Raw genomic sequence first — 24,803 nt, 5'->3', positions numbered from 1 at the left:
AGTCCTCTAAGGCAGAGGCTCTCAAGCTTCCTAATGCTGCAACCCTTTGATATGGTTTCTCAAGTTGTGGTTGACCCTCAACCAAAAAACTATTTTTGTTGCTACTTCATAACTGCATTTTGCTACTGCTATAAGTAGTAATGTAAAATATCATCTGATGTACAGGATCTGTGACCCCTGTGAAAGGGTCCGGGGGTCGCGACCCACAAACTGAGAATCAGTGTCTTAAGGCCACCCTTGCAGTAACTTAGAGCTGGCAGGCGCTGGGTCCTACCTCCTTAGCTGGCCTCTTGGGGACATGACGAGGGTCACTGACAGGTGGAGAGCTTCCTTTTCTTCCGTTTTAACAACAACAACAACAAATTTAAAGCCAGATCCAGTTCCTTTCATTTAGAAATGCTTTATTTTTCCTCTCTAGTGTCTGGTCTCCCTGGCCAGGACATATTCAAACCAAAACTACAGAGCGCCACCCTCTATGTGATTCCGCCTGCCTGTTGTCCACTGTCCTTAAAATAAAAGTACAGCCAGGGGAAGGGGGCAGGCAAAAACAGAGAGAGGGTTAGAAAGGGGAAGGAGAAAAATTAGACAGACAGACAGACAGACAGACAAACTTTGGATCTAGAAATGTTAACTCTGAACTCTGTCCACGCTTCATCTTTCTCTTCGGTCTCTCATTCAGCCCCACCTCACAGACACACGAAAGCGCGCGCGCGCGCGCGCACACACACACACACACACACACACACACACACACACACACACACACACCCCTAGGTCCAGGCCCCAGCAGAAGAACACGAACGCGCGTGCGCATGCACACACACACACACACACACACACACACACACACACACACACACACACACACCGTCAAACCCGCCAACCTCAGTTAAATCTGACTTTTTGCCAACTTGTAGCCTCCAACAGGAGCAAAAGGACCAGGGTCCGTCGCTACCTGCCCGCAGAAATCACCGCGGGCGCCGGCGGCGCCGCAGTAGGCTCCTCCTGCTGCAGTCTCGACTAGAGTTTCATTTGGAAACCCTTGGGGCTAGCGCTCCCCTGCCCCTCGCCCCTCTCCCTGCTTGCCACCTCCTTCTCGGGAGGCCCGGAGGAAGCAGGGCACTTTGCCACTCCTAAGGACGGGGAAGAGAAGCGGCGACAGACTCCCACCGAAGGAGCCCCACTCCCCGTCCGCACTCCCGCGCAGGTCAGGTGCTGGCGAGTGGGCCACTTGCCAAGGTGTCGGTGCCCACTCCCGGTGCGGGGATTCTGGTGGGACGGCGAAGAGGAGAGGTCGGAGGTTGCAGGTGAGGCGGGTGTGGGAGAGGGGCGACCCTGCGCCCTCCATCCCTGGGCCACCGCAACTCCCAAGCGCACATTGTGGGGGGGACCCTACCGTCTTAAAAGGCCTTCCTTGGGGGGGGGTGCTCTCGCCTCTCGCCCCGCTCCCCGCCTGGACGTCTGCGGAGAAAAGAAGGAGTAAGAGTACCTGGAGCGAACACCATGACTTCCTTCAGCCGCTGCTCCCCTAGGTTCAGAAAGGTGGGCAGCCGGAGGGCGGGAGCCAGCGGGGGACGCGGGACCGGGGGGGACCGGGTGCCGGGAGCAGGCGGGCGCGCGGGGCGCGGGCGGGACGGTCAGCACCTCGGACAGCTCTCCGCGCGCGGTCCCGGGCCGCGAGTCAGCGCTGGGCGCGCGCTGCCTCCACAATGCACCGCTGCGCCTGGCGGGAGGAGGAGACGCAGCCGGCTCAGCTCATCCCTGGTCCCCGCGCCAGCTCGGCGGCGGCGTTCTGCTGCTTCCACCCGAGCAGGAAGGACGGAAGGGGAAGCCGGACAGAAAGGTAATTGCCCGGTTTCCCGGCAGGGGCATAACTAATTGCTTCTAATTACCCGCTGTCACTCACCCCCAGGGATGCCAGGCTGACATTTGAGTTTTCCCTTTCCCCACATTGAACTGGAGTTTACTCAAGAGGCCAAGCCTGAGTTCTTGGGAGTCGGGCTGGTTCTGAACTAGAGAGGAACCGCTAAGTTACCACGTCTGTAGACTTTACGACTTTTCTGGCTGCCCCGGGCCTCTGCTAATATCAACAAGAGAGCTAAAGGAGAAAAGCAGTATGACGGCGCAGTGCATGAAGAGGGCGCTGCTAACGGGTCCTGTTCTGTTTGGTCACCTCCCACATTTGCAGGCTTTCAAGGTCATAGCCTCAGAGGAAACCGTGGCGTTAGTCAAGGCAAAAGAAAGTCCAGATGAGACAGGTCTCCTCGCACAAACTCCAGCTTCTGTAAGGATGAGATTAATTACAAGCCTTTACGAGCTTTCCCAGACCAGGCTCACTTGGTATCTACGCCCCTTCCTCACACCCGGCTCCACCCTAAAGAAACAAGACTTGCTGGATGCGCACTGCAGGCTACTAAACACATAGCTCACTTGAAGATATCTATTCTCCAGTTACTGTTTGTGCAGTGAGGGCAATCCATATTAGGTGTCACCAACTTGCACCACGTGCCTGTGTGTTCGAAACCACGTAAGAACCTCTTGCCTTGACCTTTATCCTGTCTCTGTAGTCGAACGGGATTGTCCAAAAACAAAGGCAATCAGAGTTCATTGGACATTCTGCACCTTTCCCTGGAAATAATACTGCTATTCTAAAAACAGTGTTAACAGTTTGGTTAGAGGCCATGAGCTCCACATTGTTTTGGCAAATATATGCATTCACGGAGCCGAGCTGGCAGCCATAATAGGTTGAAAATGCAAAGAGTTTCACAGCTCTTGAACTACATTTTCCATGGAGGGACATGGGCAGCTTCGCCATAACACAATCAGAACTGCTCTCAGCACCTGTGTCACACAAGCTGAAACAGATGGGTACTTCCTCAACAAGACGCAGGTCAGCTGATAATCAGGATAGCGGGCATGAAGGAATGGAGTTCTCTCACATCCCCACATCACACCAAACCCCCTGGGGTCAAAGACTTTTTGCCCCCTTGTGTTTCAGCACCATGGAATGCATGAAGCACCATTGAGATTTGTTTGAATGGCATGCCAACTGTTTTAAATACTTCTCTACCACCCTTATTTTTTTTTACAACTTTATATTTCAAATATGCCAGATAGCAGGCATATCAGTATTTTTTTAAAACACACTTCTCCCAAACCCATTGCTTATGTTTCCAGGCATAAAACAACAACAACAAAGAACCCAAAGTCCCACAGAATGATAGTCTAGACAGCAGCCAAAATAGTAGGGGAATTAAAAATAGGCAAATAGGAGAAACATATTTAAAGAGAGTCTGATGGGGCCTCTAGCTTTTTCATGAGCCTGAAGTGGCAATAGACAGGAATGTAATCTAATAGAAACCAGAACAACATGTTTATTTTAAGCCAAAAAGTCTCCCAAATTCCCAATGGTTTTGGTGAGATAGTCATTTTCCACATGTGCCTTCTAACCCATCTAGAACCTTCTCAAGCACCCCGGAGGGGGGATGTCCAGTTCGATAGGGTCAGGGCTGGGATGAGAAAGTTGAGCATCTATTATAGCTTGTTTACTATCTTGGCTTTTATTGTTGCTTCCATAAATGTGGGAACATTATGATGTGGGAAGCAGAATTCTTGTGATAAACAAATGCTAAATAATAGATTCTGAAAAAAAAAAAACTTCACCACAGGCCATGTGGTGCTGTACCTCTTGGGCTTCCCCGAGCCTCCAGTCCTTTATCATGGCTTTCATCTGCTCTGCATTAGAGATTTGACGAGTAGGAAAACGTGCAAGTCTTTCCTGAGCACACTGAGGACCCCAGTATATGTGGAGCAATGCGGTTCCAGGCATACCCTGAGTCTTTTCACTCATTGTATATATTATTCAACAAACTAGGCTTTAAAGTCATCTTTCATCTCTGGGAACTGTTGAAGTAGATTGCAAAGAGGCATTTTCATTATGAGGAATTAAACCATAGTTCTTTCCAAAATGTCTGAGCATGTAAGTTTTGAACGGTTATAGAAATAAAATGCCGGAAGTGGATTCTTTCTCTCCTAAGAGCTGCTTGAAACTGTTGGGTTGGCCCAAGGAAGGATGCAACGCATAATGAGAAAGGGACGTTTATATTGTCCTGAGACACAGAAATACAAACTGTGTGAAGAAAGCACAGGAAACTTTCTGGTCCGTAAAGACGTAAGGAAACTCAGGTAAAGATGCACAAGAGAAGGAAAGACAGCCCCAGTGAACTAGGAAGGCCAGACAGAGGAAGATGATGGCTTTACTATGTCAAAGTAGGAAGTATTAGTGCATTTTTCAGGCTTGGAGGATGCAGAGCCATGCCTTTGCAGCTTCTGGGTCCTGTGGGGTACTTTAAAATGTGCTATAGCTGTATTGGGAACTATTGCAAAACATACATATTGGTGAAATTACATCAGAATGGTTAAAAATCTTACACTGTGTTCACGGAAAATGAATAATTTCCTGGAGAGCACCAACTTCATTGAAAACTCTTCCCCCATCAATGACCCATGTGTCCGCATTCATTTCCATAGATAAAGGACTCCCACGATGCCAAGCAAAACTGCTGATTCTACTAGACAGCATGAAGGAACAATGAGACGGAATGGATGACATGTGTGTAAAATGAGACAACATGGATGACATGTGTGTAAAATGAGACAACATGGATGACATGTGTGCAAATGAGATGGCATGGATGACATGTGTGTAAAATGAGACGACATGGATGACATGTATGTAAAATGAGACAACATGGATGACATGCGTGCAAATGAGACAGCATGGATGACATGTGTGTAAAATGAGACAACATGGATGACATGTGTGCAAATGAGACGGCATGGATGACATGTGTGTAAAATGAGACAACATGGAGGACATGTGTGTAAAATGAGACAACATGGATGACATGTGTGCAAATGAGACGGCATGGATGACATGTGTGCAAATGAGATGGCATGGATGACATGTGTGTAAAATGAGACGGCATGGATGACATGTGTGTAAAATGAGACAACATGGATGACGTGTGCAAATGAAATGACAATATTCAGATTCAAATCAACTTGATTCTAAGATGAAGCATGAAGCTCCCAACTCACAACATTCAACTCATCTTCAAAACCTGTGAGTTGACCTTATAAAATTTTATTCAATAAAATCTGAGCATAGTTTGAGGTACAGTGACACGCATCTGTAATCCCAACACTTGGGAGGCAGAGGCAGGCGGATATCTGTGAGTTCCAGGCCAACCTGGTCTACAAAATGAGTCCAGAACAGTCAAGGCTACACAGAAAAATTCTGTCTTGAAAAAAAAACAAAAACAAACAAAAAAGAGGGAGTAAGAAGTAAAAAGAAAAAATTCTGAGCATATGAATCTATTCATAAATAAGTACTAAAATAAATATTTTTCAAAAGGATAATGGAGAAGAAAAGAAAAATGGAGAAAGACAAAGAAAAAATAGAAAAGCAATAAAGGGGGAAAAGGAAAACAACAAATACAAGAAATACTTTAAACAAGAAGGCAAAGTAGAATGATGGTCTTTTTATTTGTCTTGGAGTTTTGTTTGTTTGTTGTCTGTTTCTTGAGATAGGCTCTCGCTCTGTTGTTTGGAATAGCCTGGAACTGACTCTGTTGACCAGGCTGGCCTCAAACTCATAGAGATCCACCTGCCTCCGTCTCCTGGGTGCTGGGCTTAAAGGCGTGCACCACCAGACCTGGTCCTTTTAAGAGGTTTTGTTTTGTGTTGGCTTCTTTGTTTCGAGTGGCAAGATCACATGAAATTAGGGTCCAAGTGAGAATGCCACTAAAGCAATGAGACCTTAGAGGAGGAGGAAAGGTAAGGAAGAAATGACAAATCAAGAAGTCATTCTGGCTGAGTGTGATGGCGCTTGCCTTTAATCCCAGCACTCGGAGGCAGAGGAAGGCGGATCTTTGTGTGGACCCAGGGCAGAGTAAGGCAGCCTACCCCACAGCAGCCTCAGTACCCAGCTCCATCTCAGGGATGCAGCAGTCAGTCGACCCACATTCAATGACTATGCTTGACTCTGTGCTCATTTATTTTCCTGGATTTATTTAACTCTCACTATGGTGTGGTGAATCTGTACAGATAGGCATACTGAGGCACAGAAAAATTAAATAGACTTATATACGTTACCTAGGCAGTCTGTGGTTAAGCCAGATTTTATATGTGAGTAAAAGTTGGGAGGAGGAGGAAAAAGCTAAGTGTGATTGATGAAACCATTTGCCTTCCTGATTCTTACATAGGATCCCCTGTACACAGGACCCCTAGCCACCCACGCGACACTGAAGCACGGTTAAGAAAACCACTCTCACCCAAGGGGCCTGCACAAACTGTTGCACCAACCAAGGACAATGCATGCAGCAAATCTAGATGGCCTGTTCAGATCTAACCCATGGACAGTCCATTCCTCACAGTTGTGGGGAGAGCGGGGACTGACTCTGGCATGAACTCTGGTGCCCCTGATTTGATCACCTCCCCTTGACTGCACACAGAGGAAGGGGAAGCAGGCTATCCTGATGAGACCTGATAGGCTGTGGTCATATGGTGGGGGAGGAGGCCCCCTTCTGTCAGAGATCTAGGGGATGGGAATAGGATTGGAAAAGGGAGGGAGGGTGGGAAAGGGAAGATACAAGTGAGGGGATTAACATTCGTGATATAATCTGAATAAATTATAACAAATTTAAATTAAAATTTTTTTAAAAAGAAAGAAAATCACTCTCAGGTGAATACTGTTGTATGGGAGCAAAAGTAGTTTCTGTGTCATTTCTGGAAACCTGATGGGTCCTGGGCTATTTGGAACCAACAATATGGAGGCTTTCCTTGATAACAAATAGAAGTATTATCGTTCATGCTGGCTAGGTTTGTTTTTTATTTTGCTTTGTGTTTGTTTTGGTTTTTTGTTTGTTTGTTTGTTTGTTTGTTTGTCACCTTGATATAAAGTAGGGTCATCTGGGAAAAAGGAACTTCAAGAAAATCTTTCCCTCAGATTAGCCTGTAGGCAAGCCCATGGGCAAATTTTCCTGATCAGTGTTTGATATGAGAGGGACCGGCTCACCCTGGGTGGGGCCATCCCTGCTGGGCTGGTGGTCCTGGGTGGGGCCATCCCTGCTGGGCTGGTGGTCCTGGGTGGGGCCATCCCTGCTGGGCTGGTGGTCCTGGGTGGGGCCATCCCTGCTGGGCTGGTGGTCCTGGGTGGGGCCATCTCTGCTGGGCTGGTGGTCCTGGGAGGTGTAAGAAAGCAGGCTGAGCAAGGCATGAGGAGCAAGTCTATAAGCAGCGTTCCTCCATGGCCTCTGCCTCAGCTGGTGCCTTGGGCTCTTACCTGGAGTTCCTTCCCTGACCTCCCTTCAGAACGGACTGTAGTAGGCTATGGGATGAAGTAAACCCTCTCTTCTCTGATTGTCACAGCAATGGAAAACAAGCAAACGCCTCAGATTCATGTAGAATAGAGTTCATACTATGAGGAAGAGACAGAGATATGTCTGATTTGGGAATACTGCGGCATAACCTTAAATCACAACCATGGGAGAGTCAGTTATTTTTAATCACCGTATGGTAACAGCCAGACTTGTCCTAATCCTAGACCTTTCAACTCTCAAGCGCCATAAGTAAGGGTCGGGTGAGGTGCCATATGGAAATAGACTCATGGTATTCAGAGCTAACGCCTTTTTTTTTTAATGTTGCCCTCATTTCTGTAGTTTTCTGAATTCTTGCACTGTCCTGATGAGTAGCTACCAAAGTCTCAAAATAACCCCAAATTTGGCAACAGTTTTGTTATGTGGATGGGTGTTTCTATCTCTCTTTCTTTCTTTCCTTCTTCCTTTCTTTCTTTCTTTCTTTCTTTCTCGTTTTACATGGATGGGTGTCGTGCCTGCGTGTGTGTCTCTGCGTCATGTGCTCCCCAAAGGTCAGGAGATGGCACCAGATCCCCTGGAACTGGAGTTAGAATGGTTGTGAGCCGCCATGTGGGTGCTGGGAATAGAACCCAGGTCCCCTACAAAAACAAGCGCTTTTAGCTGATGATCCATCTCTCTACTTGCCCAGCCCCCACGTTATCTCTTACCTGTGCTGCTGAAATGCCACTGAAGCTAATCTTTTAGGCCCAGATCTTCACGTCTTCTTATTTGCATGCTTTATCTGCAGCACTCACAAGGAGCTGCTCTCAGGGTACAGGAGCACTCACAGACAATGTGGCAGACTGTGTAAAAGAGCTGTGGGCTATGGATGTGGCAGAGTGCAGAGTATTTGTCCCACAATGTGTCCTTCTAGAAAGAATTGCATAAACTACAATAAGAGGATGCCCCTGAAAGAAAGCATGAAGGCAATGCCCTGATGTGCCCATATTATCTCCACAGGAAAGGCAAAGCCTGGGAGCAATATTTGGCTCATTTCACATGACCAAAGATAAGACATAACACCAGGTGTATTCTCTTGTCCTACTTGTATTTGCTTAAGTTAAATGTCATCTCATGTTTTACTTGCTTTACAATAAAAACAAAAACAAAATGAGAAGTGCTTGGTTCACAGTACTCTTGAGCTCAAACGCCTGGAGTCCCCTGGTTACCCTTCAATCTACTGAGACTTACCCTCACTGACTGGGAGGGTTGACAAAAATCTGCTTTTGAATGTGTCCTATAAGTTTGATGGGTCTCCTGCCTGCTTTATACATCACACTCATGTGGGACATACTTCGCGCCCTGCAGCGGCCGTGCCTCCGCGAAGCCTGGCGATCCTTGTCTGGTATCCACACCCACGTCTTCATCTTCATCCGTGCACACTTCCTCTTCCCTTGGCTAATTCCTGCTGTTCTTCCAGGCCTGACCCAGACTCCTTCAAGCTTTCCTGATCTATATAGGAGTCAGTATCCCCGCTTCCCCCTACACCCCCCTCCCCACTTTCTGTTCCCCTTAACTGAAGCCTGAGTCCCACAGGGAGGGCTTTGTCGGTTCACTCCTCGGTTTGCCTTACTCGGTTTGCCTTAACAAATATTAAAAAGTCTAAATAATTATTGAATAAATATTTAAACAAATACACAAAAATAGTGGGTTCATATGAAGGGATTGGGGCTCAGTGAATACACAGAATTGTTTCTACCACATACATATTTTGTCCTGTAGCCCCACACACTTGTGCGTGCACTTGTAGTCCTTGACTTTTGAACTATGTAAATGTGAGGCATTTCTATAAGGTTGGCAGCATCTGTCATCAGAAATATCTAGGATCAGAGATATTTCATTTTTAAGAACCCCCGCCCCCAGCCAATATTTTGGAATATCTCTATACACCTAACAAGATATCTTTAGATCAAACCTATCAAGACAAAAATTTCATTTTGTTTCATGTATAACTTAGACACAGTTTATTGTAATTTTATACAATTTTCAGTGAGCCTGTGCTTGAAATGATTGATCACATGAGGTCAGGAGTGGAATTTTCCATTTATAACACCATGTCAGTCCCCAGAAGAGCTTCAGATTATGGAACCTGGCTGGGAATGCACACTTCTATAGCCACATTTTGACACTGCATTTATCCTGCCTCTAAAAACCTGAAGACATTCTGAGCCCGGACCCCAGCAGGAAGGCTATAGGAAGACAGTGGGCAGGACCTGAGGCTCCCACGTCCGTTCTCAGCTCACTCTGCCCTTTATTCTAGACTTCTGCACTGAAATTTGTTTCTTCTCCCTCACAAGCTCTAGTGCCAAGAACATTCTAGGCACTGTGGATGTTTACTCTTAAATAAACATAATTTATTCCAAGGATAAGGTTTCCATCTGAGCATTTAAATGTCAAACCCAAGTAATTCATATTACCTTTATAAATACATTTCTATCTCTTCATTTTCTTTATGAGATTTTATATTTAATAAAAGCAATATCTATCACCTGAACTTTAGGATAATATCATTATTTCCATTTTATTACACTGTAGACATGTACAGCAAAAATGAAATTTGAATTTATATTGCAAACTAAAAGAAGGTAACACTGGATACTTGGGAGTTGTGAGTAACCAGGTCTGGCCTTGAGTGCCTCACAAAGAGAATGCAGGGATATAGCTATTGCCTACATGTTTGAAACACAAAAATGGAAGAAAAATAATACCAAATGGGTTTGGGAGAAAAGTAATATAACAAATGACAAAATTCAAGCCTTTTCTATAAACAACTATTTTTGTTTGCTTTATAACACTATCATTTACCATCATCACTATTTATTAGTTGTTATTCATAGCAAGTTTATGAAAAAAAATGCTACATAGTATTTTCCTCTGAACATAGCTGTACCTTACAGAAATGACTGAAAATGAATTGGAAATACTTTTAAATAGTATTATGAGTGACATTTAAGATTATCACTCATTAAATATTTATTAAAAATACATTTGATTAGTAGCTTTAATATGCAAAGCAGAGTGTTAATTGCCTTGTGAGATGTAAAAACACCATAATATGACCTCTACCCTCAAGTAGGTTGCCTATTAATAAAGAAGAGGACAGCTGGGCATGGTGCTGCTTGCCTTTAACTGTAGTGCTGGAAGGCAGAAGGACTCCAACCTCTCTGAGTTCGAGGCCAGCCTGCTCTACATAGTATATTCCAGGCCAACCAGAGCTACTCATTGATACCCTGTCTCAAAAAAAAAAAAAAAAAGCAAAATAACTATAAGGCAAATAAGAGTAAATACCATATACAGTGTAAAAATTCAACTTTATAGGAATGATTTTGTTTATGTAGGTTAAGATTCAAGAATCACAGGCAAAAAATACCAGAAGTCAGCTTCACAGACAAATTTCCTTAGATACCTGTACTCCATAGGAAATCACACATTGACAGCATTTAACTGAACAGCAACACAACACAAAATAAAACTGAAACGTTATCAGCATTGCCACTACTTATGTTTTAATAAAATAATTGTGCTGTTTCCTGAATTCAAATGTAATGCATACATAATGCATGTATTAGGGGACACATTCTGTATCATATGACTCTGTTAAGTGTGTGACGTCAGTTGAGAACAGTGATTGCCTGGAGTTTGCATGTAAGCCATGGCAACAGTCATCTTCAACAAGCCTTTCAGCCCCATTCCAGCTCCATACACAGTGCCAAGATGCACACTGATTCTGTGTCACTCTACAGCACTGCATACTGTACCTCTCTTGATTCCAGGGAACTAGGACATATATGTCACCAATTCTTTCATCCCTGAACCCTTATTATTACTACTTCGAGAATTTCATACATTTTGCTCAGATTCAGTCTCTCCCAACTCCTCCCAGATTAGCCCCCATTCCGAAATCCCCAACTTTGTGTTGCTCCCCTCCCCTTTTTTCAATTCATCAAGTCCAACTTGTGCTGCTCATATATTCTTAGATGCATGGCCCTGCAATGGAGTATGGTCAACCTACCACCACACTATCAGGGGTAACACGTTTTAAAAATGATATTTGTGTAGGTATTTTTGCCTCCATATGTTTGTACACCACAAGCCAGCCTGGTGTCATGGAGGCATCAGGTCCCCTGGAACTGGAGTTATAGATTGATGTGAGCTGCCATGTGGGTGCTGGGAATGGAACCTGGGTCCTCTGCTGAGCCGTCTCCCCAACTCTTAAAGAAAACTGACTTTCCCTTTCTCAGAAGCTTTCCAGTGACAGTATCTCTTTACCTAAAGATAAGCCCCCTTCCCCTCCCCACAGTAGGATCTGATCTGGCTCATGCATACTGTGCTGTGAGCTCATATGCGCAGCAGTGAGCTCATATGTGCAACTGTGTTGTCTCAACTGCTATGAGCTCATATGTGCAGCTGTGCTGTCCTGACTGCTGTGAGCTCATATGTGCAGCTATGCTGTCCTGACTGCTATGAGCTCATATGTGCATCTATGCTGTCCTGACTGCTATGAGCTCATATGTGCATCTGTGCTGTCCTGAGAGCTGTGAGCTCACATATGCAGCTGTGCTGTCCTGAGAGCTGTGAGCTCACATATGCAGCTGTGCTGTCCTGAGAGCTGTGAGCTCACATATGCAGCTGTGCTGTCCTGAGAGCTGTGAGCTCACATATGCAGCTGTGCTGTCCTGAGAGCTGTGAGCTCGTATGTGCAGCTGTGCTGTCCTGACAGCTGTGGGCTCATATGTGCATCTGTGCTGTCCTGAAAGCTGTGAGCTCATATGTGCATCTGTGCTGTCCTGACTGCTGTGAGCTCATATGTGCATCTGTGCTGTCCTGAAAGCTGTGAGCTCATATGTGCATCTGTGCTGTCCTGACTGCTGTGAGCTCATATGTGCAGCTGTGCTGTCCTGAGAGCTGTGAGCTCATATGTGCAGCTGTGCTGTCCTGTTGTGAGCTCATATGTATAGCTGTGAGCTCATATGTGCAGATGTGCTGTCCTGAGAGCTGTGAGCTCATATGTGCAGCTGTGCTGTCCTGACTGCTGTGAGCTCATATGTGCAGCTGTGCTGTCCTGACAGCTGTGAGCTCATATGTGCAGCTGTGCTGTCCTGACAGCTGTGAGCTCATATGTGCAGCTGTGCTGTCCTGACTGCTGTGAGCTCATATGTGCAGCTGTGCTGTCCTGTTGTGAGCTCATATGTATAGCTGTGAGCTCATATGTGCAGCTGTGCTGTCCTGACAGCTGTGAGCTCATATGTGCAGCTGTGCTGTCCTGACTGCTGTGAGCTCATATGTGCAGCTGTGCTGTCCTGACAGCTGTGAGCTCATATGCGCAGCTGTCCTGTCCTGACAGCTGTGAGCTCATATGTGCAGCTGTGCTGCTGTGTGTGGAGGACACTGCTCCTTGTATTCATCCACTGCCTCTGATTCTTAAAGTCTTCCAGCCCTTCCTTTTGCAATGATCCCTCAGCATTGGGAGGAGGGGATGACAAAATCAATTCCTGTCACAATTGGTGGCTTCTTTTACAAAATACTCTGGCCTCCAATGAATGAAATTCAGTGTCTAACAGAATTGCTAGTAATAATATATTAATAATAATTCACTTTTAAGAGAGGCAAGTGGGGAGATAGAGAGGTGCTGAGAAATTAAAAACACCCACCCGTCTTCTGAAGGACCCAGGCGTGGTTCCCGGGCCTCATGTGGTGGCTGACAACCATGTGTAACTCCAGTTTCAGGGGATCCAATTCTCTATTCTGACCTTCAGCAGCACCACTCATGCACATGCTGCACAGACACACAGACAGACACAATAGTCAGCCACATAAAATAAAAGTTTTAAAGACTGATGAGTGGCTAGAGAAAGTACTCACTGGGTTAAATAATTGCTATGCAACATGAGGGCTGCAATCCAGGTCACAAGCACTCAGTAAAAGCTAGGTGTGGCAATATGTGCCTATGACCCTGGGGAGGAATGGAGAGACAGGCAGATCTTGGCATCTCACTGGCCAGAAAGTTTAGCCAAAACCATGAGCTCAGTGAGTGAGTTCTGTGAGGGACCTTGTCTCAGAGTATAAGTAAATAAAATGGGGAAGTGAATGAGGGAGTCATCCCAAAACCCACACCCGGCCTCCATATGCACTCATTGATAAAGACAGAGAGAGAGAGAGAGAGAGAGAGAGAGAGAGAGAGAGAGAGAGAGACAGAGACAGAGACAGAGACAGAGAGACAGAGAGAGAGACAGAGACACAGACACAGACACAGACACAGACACAGACACAGACACAGACACAGACACAGACACACAGAGACAGAGACAGAGAGACTGAGACAGAGACAGAGACAGAGAGACAGTGAGAGAGACAGAGAGGGAGAGAGAGTCAGGAAATAAGCAGAAGCTATCTGTGAAATAACCCTGTACTTTTTGTCATCTTCAGACTCTCTGCTTACACAGCCATATGCCTCAGTTTAACTAATTCATAAACCCAGAGCTATTACTGGAAGAAAAGGTCTACTGGGGTTTGGGTAATTTCCTCTGGCCATTCTAGACCCTCCCTTCAAGAAACATTTGATATACAGACAATGCCTATGGACAATAAACAAAATATGGAGCATTTCTTCTCACAGAAAGTGATGGTTACTATAGAAACGCAGAGGCAGACAGTAAAGAGAAGAGGCCATAAGATGGAGGAGAGAGCAGAGGAGAAGAGAGCAGGACAAAAGTTCTCATGATCCTTGAAGCTTCCTGACACTTGGAAAGCAGAGCAGTAAGAAGCCAGCAAGGGAATGGAACCAGCAGCAGCCGCTGAGGGCATTCACAGTGGCCTCCCTCTGGCCCTTCCTTATTTTTCCCTAAGGAGGGGTAACTTATTTATCAGCCAATGCTGAGGATAAAGTGGTAATGGATGGTCCCATTCCCTCTTTTTTGCCTGTAGGGAGCTGTCTGTGCTCTGCGCTGCCTGTCTATACGACATGTTCCCAGAGATGCCGTGAGAAGGCCTGCAAGTCCCCTGTGCTTCTGTCAGCTGGTGAGTAATGCTGCCTCATTATGGAATTCAGTACCACACAGCCAATTTATCTGCAGCTCTAAGCCACGTTTTCTGATACTAGATTTACCATGCTAACAATAATGTTCTATCTACGTCCACCTGACTCCTTTGCCTTACTGTCTCAAAACTATTGGCAATGAGAGCCAAGCCCATCGGGTCCCCTCACACCCCAATATTGTAAGGTACATTTCAGACATGTATCATTTGCAAGAAAATGTTCTACTGCAAAGACAGAGCAGCTGCATTATGTATAAGCCTGCCTATTGCATGGAGCCAGGATGGGGATTTTAGAAAAGGAAAGACATTTTGATCATGTATAAACGGCATTTTGGTGGGAAAACTGGTGAGGATGGCAGCAGCAGAAGACAAACTGCAGGCTGGGTCTCCCGACTCCCACCCGGCCCAAGGACTGCAGTTCTCAGCAAAACCTCAGACTCATTCTGCCTCAGTTATCCTTGAAGGAAAACCAAACAGAACATCCCACTGCCTTCCAGGAGGCTTTTCTCCAATTTCTCCCCTCATCCCCTACATACACACCTTGATCGCCTTGGCTCATGATATAGAGAACAAGGTAAACATTTGCTCACTCAATAGTGTCACCTTTAAATCTTTCCCGTCGGTGGGTGATTTCACTGCATTATAGAGAGAAGCTTTTCTTTCTCATTACCAGGGACCTTAAGAAATGTCTACTGATGGTTCCTGATGACCAGCCTCAAGGGTACCCTTAGCAGCATTTCCTCAGTAGCTTGGCTTTCTTGCTGCTGGAACGGCTTGAAGCCCCAACACCGTCCAAAATCAGTATTTTTACCTCCTTCTTGACAACTAAGGCCTCAGATTGAAAGGCCCGTCCATGCCTCCCACTGCCAAATTCAAACTTACCCCCAAGTGTACACAGCCTCTCCCTTTCTTATTAAAAATAAATGAAAGCTTGATGAGGTTTTTGAATGAGATGCTCCCATAGGCTCATATATTCGTATGCTTAGTCACCTGTTGATCAAGTGCTTGAAAGCAGGTGTGTTGGAGTAGATGTGTCCTTGTTGGAAGCGGGTGTGTCCTTGTTGGAAGCAGGTGTGTCCTTGTTGGAAGGGGTGTGTCCTTGTTGGGGCAGGTGTGTCCTTGTTCACGGTGGTGTGTCACTGGGATAGGCTTTGAGGTGTCAAAATCCCACAGGCCCAGTTTCTAGCTCTCTCCCTTTGGATCAGAGTGAAGCTCTCAGCTACTTTGGCCTGTGTGCTGCCAAGCAAACCCCCAATTAAGTGATTTCTTGTATAAGAGTTGCCTTGGTCATGGTCTCTTCACAGAAATAGAACTCTAACATAAAGACAGGATCTGTGTTAAACCTTAGTGATGCAACGAAACGGTGCTTAGAAGAAATGTGTAACAGTAAATGCCTACGTTACAGAGGAGGAGAGATCTCAGCACCTACCTCCACACATCGCATTTCTGTACTAGAGCTGCCAGAACAAAACACCACAGACTGGGTAACAAACAGCAGAAAGTTGTTTTCTGCAGCCCTGGAAGTCCAAGATCAAGGAAGATTGGGTTGGTTTCTGAGGAGGCCTGCCTTCCTGGCTGGCTGCTCTGTCACCGTGAGCTCTCCTGGCCTTCCCTCTGAGCGTGCAGCATCTCTGCTTCTATTCAGCATTCCAACCCGACCACGCTGGCCCCACCCTGCGATCTCAGCCAGCATTAATTGCCTGTCTGTCCTTAGATAGTCAGCTGGGGTTTCAGACTTCAAAGTATGGACACGAGGTAAAGAGAGTAGAAAGTCGAGAGAAATTAGAAGAACAGGAGCAGAGGAACACTAGAGCTGTAGGAAGACAAGAACAGCACAGAGGAGAAGTGAAATGGAGAAAATTAACAAATAGACTCGGTGGAATGAGATGTTTGTTACCAGGGGAAAATGTCAACAGCATTTGAAAAGGCTGACCAGGTAAAGGAAAAACTAGAGGATAGACAAATGTCTTAGCTCAGAAATGAAAACTGAGACTGTTGCAGGATTTTTGATCCCATTGTGAACCCCAACTGTAAAAACCTGTTTCTGGTTGTACAGTGGCTCAGCCCCAGCACACACCTCTAATCCAGAACTGTCTCTTTATTGTAAACAGCTGTTTAATGTGTGGCTCAGCCCCAGCATACAACATTAATCTAAAAACTTTCTGTAAAGAGGATTGAATAAAGTTAACGCCAGGCCAAGAGGTGGAGCAAGAACCAGCCGACAGGAATTACACGGAAAGGATGGGGATGTGAGCTGAAAGGTATTTAAGACAGCTTGAAGGAGAAGGTGCTTTGGCTTTTCCTTCCGAGACTTGAGCTGAGTAGGACAGTCAGCTGGGCGCTTTCTCTGCCTCTCCGAGCTCGCAGGCTTTCACCCCAGCATCTGGCCTGAGACAGAGTCTTGATTACTAAAATCAAATGATATGGATATTTTATTTCTTTAAAACAACATGAGACCTTATTAAGTATCTTCATATTTATGTTCATTATTTTAACTGTGTGTGTGTGCACATGAGCGTGCATATGTGTGCATGTGACTCGGTCTGTCTATGTCCACAGAACAGGTGCTCACAAAGGCCAGAGGCTTCCGCTTCCCTGGAGCTGGAGCTACCAGCCTCTGTGCCGCCTGACATGGGTGCTGGGAATCCAACTCGGGTCTTCTGCAAGAGCAGCAAGAAGCACTCCTGACTTCTGAGCCAACTCTCCTGACTCGTACTTAATATCTTGCAGAAATAAAAATGATTATAAAAGTATACTACAAATGATCGCACACCATGATTATATACATCTTGAATAAGTAGGATTTAGCTAGGGACACAAGAGTGGGTTAGCAGCAAGTCAGTACCATACGCTACTTCAATGACGTAAGGGAAATTGTGGTCATCTTAAGTTGACACAGAAAAAGCATTTGACAAAATCCAACTTTTACATGATTTTAAAAAGACCTCTTAGTGCCTCGGGACTGGAAGGACTAAGTTGTAGGCAATACAGCCAACAGGGTCAACATCAGTTGTATTTTTACACACCAGCAATGAACAATGTGAAAAAGAAATTAAGGGGAAAATTCATTTACAGTAAGATCTAAAATATCAACCCTTTTAAAAATAAACTTTAGCCAAGGACATCATAAACTATCAAACAGCACTGAAAGAATGTACAGATCTTACTAGATTGTTCTGGATTAAGACACTAATAATATTAGGGTGGCTCTTCAAGATTGCGTACAGATTCAGTGCAGTGACCGATGGCCTTTTCTGAACAAACTGAAGTCTATCTGTAATGTGATGTAGAAATTAAGTGGCCCCAGAGCCAAAACAATATTTTTTCTTAAAAGAGTAAATGCACTTCCTGATTTCAGAAGCTATACCAATAAAAACAGCTCATTTCTGATCATGTGAGTAGGAGTGAGGGACCAGGAACAAATCCCTTGTCTGTGGCCTGCTGATTTTGTCACGGGTGTCAGGATCATTCACTGGGGAAAGCACTCTTTTCAAACATGATGGAACCTGATGTCTACTTGCAGAAGAGTGAAATGTGGCTCCTCCCTCACCTCACACATAAACAACTCAAAATGGACCAACAATCTAACAATAAGAATCAAAAGACTACAATAACTCTTGGAGACCGACACAAGAGCAAACTTTCATAATGTTAGCTTGGTGATGGATCTAAGTTTACGACACCTAATGCGTAAACAACATAAGAACAGTTTACCCCTGATTTTTGAATCTCTGTGAAAGGGGCATTATGAAAACAAGTGACAGGGATAGAGACACGACAAGTGCCTAAGAGCACTTCCTCTGGGGGCTGGAGTACTGGAGGCCAAGACAGCCAAGGATACCCTGTCTCAAAAAACCAGAAAGAAAGAAAAAACAGGGAGTGGACTCTTGGAGGCTGGAGAGATGGCTCAGTGGCTAAGAGCACTGCTCTTAAAAAGGTCCTGAGTTCTATTCCTGGCAACCACATGGTGGCTCACAACCATCTATAATGAGATATGATGTCCTCTTCTGGTATGCAGGTATATAAACAGATAGAGTACTCACATACATTTTTAAATTTTAATATTTTTTTTAAAGGGGCTCTTGGAACCTAGGGAGGATTTGGGCAAAGCTGAGATGGCTTCACTGTGTCAGGCTGGTCTGGACTGTAGTGCGTGTCTGTCTTTTTATGGTGTGAGGTTATTTTCTGTGCTCTGGGAAAGGATAATATTATTCCTTTCAAGTTTTTTTTTTCTTTCAAAGAGGAAAAACCAACCACAGAGTGTGATTTATGGAACTTACTTGGAGTGGTAGGTCACTTGCATTTGAAAGTCAAGAGTTTTACTTTGTCTTGAGTGTGAAATAAAAGGTTGTGAAACACATGTAAGTGGGGCACATGTGCTCCAACACGGAAAGTAGCAGTGTCCATGGACAGTCTTCCAACACCATGTGGCCAGGTGGACAGTAGATGCTCAATAAGTGTATGCTTTGAAGTAATAACGCATAATAAAAATAAGCAAACCATACAAATCTATGACATACTAAGTTGTAATTGATGAATTTATGTATTATTCCCTATTGCATCTTCCCAAAGTTACCCAATAACCAAATGTTTGTATTATTCTAACCTCTGCCTTTTAAAAAGAATGACTTCCTATTTATATCACCAAGGTTTTACTTTTAAAATTATTCGTGTGTGTGTGTGTGTGTGTGTGTGTGTGTGTGTGTGTGTGAGTGTGTGTGTGCGTGTGTGTGGGTGTGTGGGGGTGAGTGTGTGCGCATGTGTGTGTGTGCGTGAGTGTGTGTGTGTGTGTGTGTGTGTGTGTGTGTGTGTGTGTGTGTAATGGATGTGCATGCATGAGTGCAGGTGCCTGTGGAGGCCAGAAGAGGATATGGCATCCTCTGGAGCTGGAGTTAAAACTGGTCGTGAGCTACCCAGGATGGGTCCTGGGAGCCCAGCTGGGCCCTCGCCATCTGTTTCTTTTTTAAAAGTATAGGTTCTAGTTAGATACATATGTAGTTGGTGATGCCTGATACCAAGGTGCTTTACGTTTTTCAACGATCTGTGACTGTGTTTCTAGCATTCCAGGTTGTCATGCTCCATCAGTTCATGTCATTGCTACATAATACATCACTATGAGTAGCGGGTGTTTTTGTATCTGTTTCCTTGACAATGGCCATCTGGATTATCTCCCAGAATTTTGTTAGAAAATAATTGATTTCCTTCAATTATACAAGAATCATATGAAAAAAGACTTTCATAGTTTGATATGTAAATACTGTATTGAAATTGACTAATAAATAACTGTGTGCACTAATACAGTTGAAAACCTTAGAACAGTGCCTAGCAAATGATCATGTTCAAGAAGTAGTAGTGGCTATTGTTTTAAAATATTTTGCTTAAATTAATTTCAACTTTGAAACCTACTTACCCTTATCTCAAGCAATACTGTATTACATTATAGTCTCCCCCAACCTCCAACAGGGCTTCTCTGTGTAGCCTTGGCTGTCCTGGACTCACTTTGTAGACCAGGCTGGCCTCGAACTCACAGTGATCCACCTGCCTCTGCCTCCCGGACTGCTGGGATTACAGGTGTGCACCACCACACCCAGCTATGTCTTAACTCTAGCATTATATCCAACTTTCATATTATAGCTTTTATAGGTTTCTTCTGTATTTTTAATTGTGTGTGTTGGAGACCATCCTCGTGAGTGCAGGCACCTGCGGAGGCCAAAAGGGCACCAATACCCTGAGCTGGAGTCACAGGTGGTTGTGAGCCTTCAGGTGGGTTCTGGGAACAGAGCTCTATTTCTACCTGCTGGATATTATGAATAATACCGCCATAAACAGTGTGCACAAATACTCCTTACAGTACCTGTACTGTACTTGGGATCTGAAAGGGATGAAATTGCTTGGTTATGAAAAGATTATGTTTGAGTTCTTGAAGAATCACCAAATTTTTCCATATTCACAACCAATATGAAAGTTTTTTATTTCTGTCTCTCTGACAGGTGTTATTTTCCATTAAGAAAACATTACTGGGCAGTGGTGGGGCACGCCTTTAATCCCAGCACTTGGGAGGCAGAGGCAGGTGGATCTCTGTGGGATCAATGCTAGCCTGGTCTGCAAAGTGAGTCCTGGACAGGCAGGGCTGTTATACAGAGAAACCCTGTCTCAAATAAATACATAAGTACATACACATATATAATGAAAAGAAAACATTATTTGCTAGATTGTACATATGAGGGAGACTGTCTTGCCTTTTGTGTATTTGGTTGAGTGTTTTGCCTGCATGTATGTGTATACATCACTTTTGTGCCTGATGCTACAGAGATCCTAAGGGTACCTTGACACTGGGTCCCCTCAAACTGGAGTTGTAGGTTGCTCTGAACTGCCATGGGCATACTGGGAACTGAACGAGGTGCTCTGCAAGAAGTGTTTTCTTTCTTTCTTTTTTTAATATTTATTTACACAGTACATGCCTGCATGTACACCTGCAGCCAGAAGAGGGCACCAGATCTCATTATAGATGACTGTGAGCTACCATGTGGTTGCTGGGAATTGAACTCAGGACCTTTGGAAGAGCAGTCGGTGCTCTTAAACTCTGAGCCATCTCTCCAGCCCTAGTTACGTTTCTTAGTCCTCTTCCTGCAACTTTCTATTCACTCTTTTACCTTGGATATTCAGGTAATGTGATCATCCAAAGGGTCTACTTTTTTTTTTTGTAAGTGAAATCATTCCCAGACAATGTGATATTTGAATGCTTCCATTTGAATGCAGTCAAAGTACTGAAAACTCAAAAACCTGGGATGAATTTACACTCCCAACAGTAGGAAGGGTCGGTAGATAAGAAAGGACCCACTCCAGACGAATGCTGTCGGCGCTTATATCGATAAAAGGAACACGTGCAATTAGGTCGAACGCAACCGCCACTGCACACGTGCGTTGCGAGCAGTACTCATGGAAGTGTAAATTCGTCTAGAAAGACCGGCAGGAAGCAGCATCCTCCCCTTGTTCCGCAGTCTTGGCAGCCTCAGTACATTCGTGTACTCTTTTGAGTCAGATCTCTAAGGAAAGCAGCACCGACGTCGCCGATGGGGGCGATTGGGTGAGATACCAGGTGCCTAGCGATGACGCCTTGAGCGACAGGGCTGCCGGGTGCGGCTGCGGGGTCCAGGGAGCTTCCCGTCAGAGAGCGCTCGCTCCCCACGCACGCAGAGCTTCGGTGGAATGCCTCCCTCATAGCTTTGCCGACTTGCACAAAGCGGACGGAAAACCAAGGCTAAAAGGCACGTGCTACGGAGACACTAAAACCCACAGAAGCCTGGGCACCAGCGGCGACACCGCAGCGTGGAGGCGCCCCTGAACTTCAGAGATACCCGCTATTCCTTTAAGCCTCCCCGGAGACCGGAAGTGACCGCATGGCGGAGCACCACCTTCGACCTCCGCCCGCGGCTCCGTGTTCTCCCGCTCTTGCTGCATTCCTCCGCCCTCCGTCCCCTTGGCGTTCAAGCTCCGGTCACTAAGTCCCAGAGACCCAGCCTTCCCGCACTCCAGCCCAGGACAGGCATGGTTCCGCCATTTGGCCCGCGCTTCCGGCCCGCTGTAGTGACGCACTTCCGGCTGCGACCGCTGTCCCCGGGTATTGGGTCGGGCCGGACGGCCATGGCCGGTGCGGAGCTGTGCTCTGTGCTAGGAGGACAGCGAGCTCCTAGGCCACGTGCGACGCCTGTTGGCAGGTGCGGCCGCCACTGTCGTTAGCAGCTTATCCGCACGGGCAGTGCAGGGGGTGGCCCCGTCGTGGCTAGGTTCCAGGGGTTCTGGACTCACGGAAATGGGTCCTTTAGTGGAAATACACAGGAAACCACCTGCCGGGATTGTGTGGCCATAAACTCTCCAACTCCAGGGCTTTGGCGGCGGCTACCTGTGTGCCCCGCCCCGCCCATCCTTACGCAGCTCAGCACTCCTGCGCCTTAGCGCAGGAACCTTCAGAAATGGGAAGGACTCACCAGAGTCGTCCCAGTCTAGAAAGGGCCAGATGGTGTCGTCCACCCCCTGGGACTGAACATCTCACGTTTTCCTCCCTGGAATTACTTAGTTATAAACTTTTTGTTTCACATTCTTCTCGCACATTGTGCCTTTTCGATCAAGAAATTGAAGCAGAAGTATTTACTTTCAACTTTTCTTTGTATACTTTTCATATACCATATGCGTACGGCTGTACTTAGCGTTAGAGGCTAAAGATAAGGTGTACATTTTCAATATTTGAAAATTGTTTCGGAGGTAAAATCCCCCATAATCTCGTGTCTGGTTAAGTAATGCTTCTGTGTAAAGAATGTATGTTTATTTTTTTACAACTTTGTTCTTGGTTTCTGACCCTGGATTTCTCTGTGTAGCCTTAACTGTCCTAGACTTGCTTTGTAGACCAGGCTGGCCTCATTTACAACTATTTTTACTTCTCACCCTCTAACCGGTCAGTTGGTTGGTTGGTTGGTTGGTTTTGTAAGAATGTATGCAGGTTAGAAAGTTACGCACGGCCTGTAGAGATGGCTCAGAGGTTAAGAACGCTGCTCTTCCAGAAGTCCTCAGTTCAATTCCCAGCAACCACATAGTGGCTCACAACCATCTATAATGTGGTCTAATGCCCTCTTCTGGCCTGCAGGCATAGTGGGCAGAGCACTGTATACACAATAAATAAATAAACCTTTAAGGAAAAAAAAGAAAGAAAGCTACACGGGAAACCCGGCTTAGCCAGTTTTACTGTTTGTTCCTGAAAATAGTAAATATAAAGTTTCATGGCAAAAGACAGTAGTTCATATAAAATTCAATCTAACCCAAAAGTTTAAAAGGTTGGAAAGTAGAATCAAATAACAGAAAATGACACGGACCAAAACCCAAATCACCGTTGAGACAAATGTCCAAGAAAAGCACACAGAAGCATCAGAGGGATGAAATTCCTGTCATTAGGGGCAAGTGCTAGGGGTCGCCTGAGAAGCAGAACAGGGGCAGATGTATTATTGCACTCGGATCACGTGATTATGGAGGCTAAGAAGTCCTGGGCTGCTTTCTACTGTCTGAAAGCCAGAAAAGCTAATGGTGTAAATCAACCCAGCTGAATAGTTCAAGAGCCACATCCTACAGATGATGGCCCCAAGAGATAGAAATAGACTGAGGATTTGTAAGGTAATCAGCATGTCTCCCCTCTAGGAACTACCTATCCGACCGCCGGTCCATCTGTCTACCTACCTACCTATCATCTATGTCTATATCTCCTTCCTATAGTGTCCGGGTTTTTGTTTTGTTTTGTTATTGGTTGGTTGGGTTTTTAAGACAGGGTTTCTCTTGTCACCCTGGATGTGCTGGACTTGATTTGTAGATGAGGCTGGCCTCAAACACTCACAGCAATCCACCTGCCTCTGCGTTTCCCCTCCCCCCCCCCCAGTGCTGGGATTAAAGCTATGTACCACCACCCCCTGCTAATATCTGTATGAAAGCCTTGAAAGAATTAAAAATGAGTGCCCCTAACTCCAAACTGAAGTATTCACAACAGTGACATCAAGGACACTTCTGAAGTTGACCATCGACTTTGGTGACATTGGTTGTCTAAACGTGGAGAAAATGGAGAGTTAGAGGGCAGTGGAGGCCTCCATCTGTATCTCAGAGGAAGGCAAGAAAGGTCAGACAGCATGCATTAGAGTCCCGATCCTTGCAGGGTGCCCTTGGGAATCAGTATATGAAACTACAAAAGTGAAACCCAAGCTACAATGGGAACCTCAGGAAGTTGGAGATGCCAACAGCGAAGGCTGTAGGGAAGATGCAAGTATGAAGCATGGCCAGCCCAGTGGAGAGACCTCATGGGCTTCAGCCACTAAGGCTGTAGGGATGGGGCTGTCCAGCCCACGGAAGCCACACTGTGGCCTAATGTGGCCAACAAGATTCAATATTGGCACTGCTGGTTGGTGCCACTTTATCCCAAGAGTCTACAACTTGGTTTTGGTCTTACGGAGGCTTAAAGCTAAAAGTTTGCCTTGAGCCTTAGAGGAGACTTAAGATTTGTTGTTGTCTGTTTGGGGGGGGGGGCAGTTGTTTGTCTGATTTTGAGACAGGGTTTCTCTGTGTGGTCCTGGCTGTCCTGGACTCACTTTGTAGACCAGGCTGGCCTTGAACTCACAGCGATCTGCCTGCCTCTGCCTCCCAGGTGCTAGGATTACAGGCGTGCATGTGCCTGTGAGCTTGCATTTTGAATACTGCTGTAACTGTTAAGATTATGGAGACTCTTGGCTATCGGCTTCATACATAAATATATTTTGTATTATGAAATGTATGAACCTTGTGGAGATGAGGAATAGAATATCATGGCTTAGATATGGA

The 24,803-nt window shown here is 45.6% G+C and overlaps 2 protein-coding genes and 2 long non-coding RNA genes across 8 annotated transcripts in view; 1 reads left to right on the top strand and 3 right to left on the bottom strand.

Annotated features, from left to right (window-relative positions):
- AKAIN1 (A-kinase anchor inhibitor 1) overlaps window positions 1–1,814 on the bottom strand; it is a 39,725-nt gene extending 37,911 nt beyond the window's left edge. The window contains exon 1 of the mRNA XM_084780510.1: window positions 1,490–1,814. Coding sequence (XP_084636636.1) covers window positions 1,490–1,505 — 16 coding nt within the window. The 5' untranslated portion in view covers window positions 1,506–1,814. The remainder of the gene's footprint in view (window positions 1–1,489) is intronic.
- LOC311596745 (uncharacterized protein) lies at window positions 891–19,097 on the top strand. 5 transcript variants are annotated; one of them, XM_084780508.1, is made up of 5 exons: window positions 891–1,307; window positions 1,475–1,542; window positions 1,778–1,843; window positions 14,343–14,435; window positions 17,013–19,097. In XM_084780508.1, exons 2-5 carry the CDS (start codon window positions 1,504–1,506, stop codon window positions 17,139–17,141), a joined length of 327 nt encoding a protein of 108 aa, XP_084636634.1. In that variant the 5' UTR covers window positions 891–1,307; window positions 1,475–1,503; the 3' UTR covers window positions 17,142–19,097. The 5 variants fall into 5 exon arrangements, 2 of the variants coding, with proteins under 2 accessions (XP_084636634.1, XP_084636635.1); XM_084780509.1 differs by lacking the exon at window positions 17,013–19,097 and adding an exon at window positions 16,565–16,648; XR_014778956.1 differs by lacking the exons at window positions 891–1,307; window positions 1,475–1,542; window positions 17,013–19,097 and adding an exon at window positions 15,859–16,111 and having other exon boundaries at window positions 1,730–1,843.
- Window positions 5,792–15,599, bottom strand: LOC311596750. The gene is made up of 3 exons (XR_014778961.1): window positions 15,444–15,599; window positions 7,346–7,480; window positions 5,792–7,244 (listed from the first exon to the last, which is right to left on the bottom strand). It is a non-coding gene; the product is annotated as an uncharacterized lncRNA (long non-coding RNA).
- On the bottom strand, window positions 16,117–23,151 carry LOC311596749. The gene is made up of 3 exons (XR_014778960.1): window positions 21,107–23,151; window positions 18,730–18,917; window positions 16,117–16,853 (listed from the first exon to the last, which is right to left on the bottom strand). It is a non-coding gene; the product is annotated as an uncharacterized lncRNA (long non-coding RNA).
- Window positions 23,152–24,803: the final 1,652 nt, after the last annotated feature.

Source organism: Acomys minous (assembly GCF_964271855.1).
Source record: "Acomys minous genome assembly, chromosome: 4".
NCBI classification, from domain to species: Eukaryota; Metazoa; Chordata; class Mammalia; order Rodentia; family Muridae; genus Acomys; species Acomys minous.
This window is presented reverse-complemented; position numbering and strand designations above follow the sequence as displayed.

Coding starts and splice junctions, on each gene's coding strand:
- LOC311596745 (XM_084780508.1), top strand. CDS start 1,504: ATGACTTCCTTCAGCCGCTGCTCCCCTAGGTTCAGAAAG. Junction 1,844..14,342: donor AGGGGAAGCCGGACAGAAAG/GTAATTGCCCGG, acceptor TTTTGCCTGTAG/GGAGCTGTCTGTGCTCTGCG. Junction 14,436..17,012: donor CCCTGTGCTTCTGTCAGCTG/GTGAGTAATGCT, acceptor CTATGTCCACAG/AACAGGTGCTCACAAAGGCC.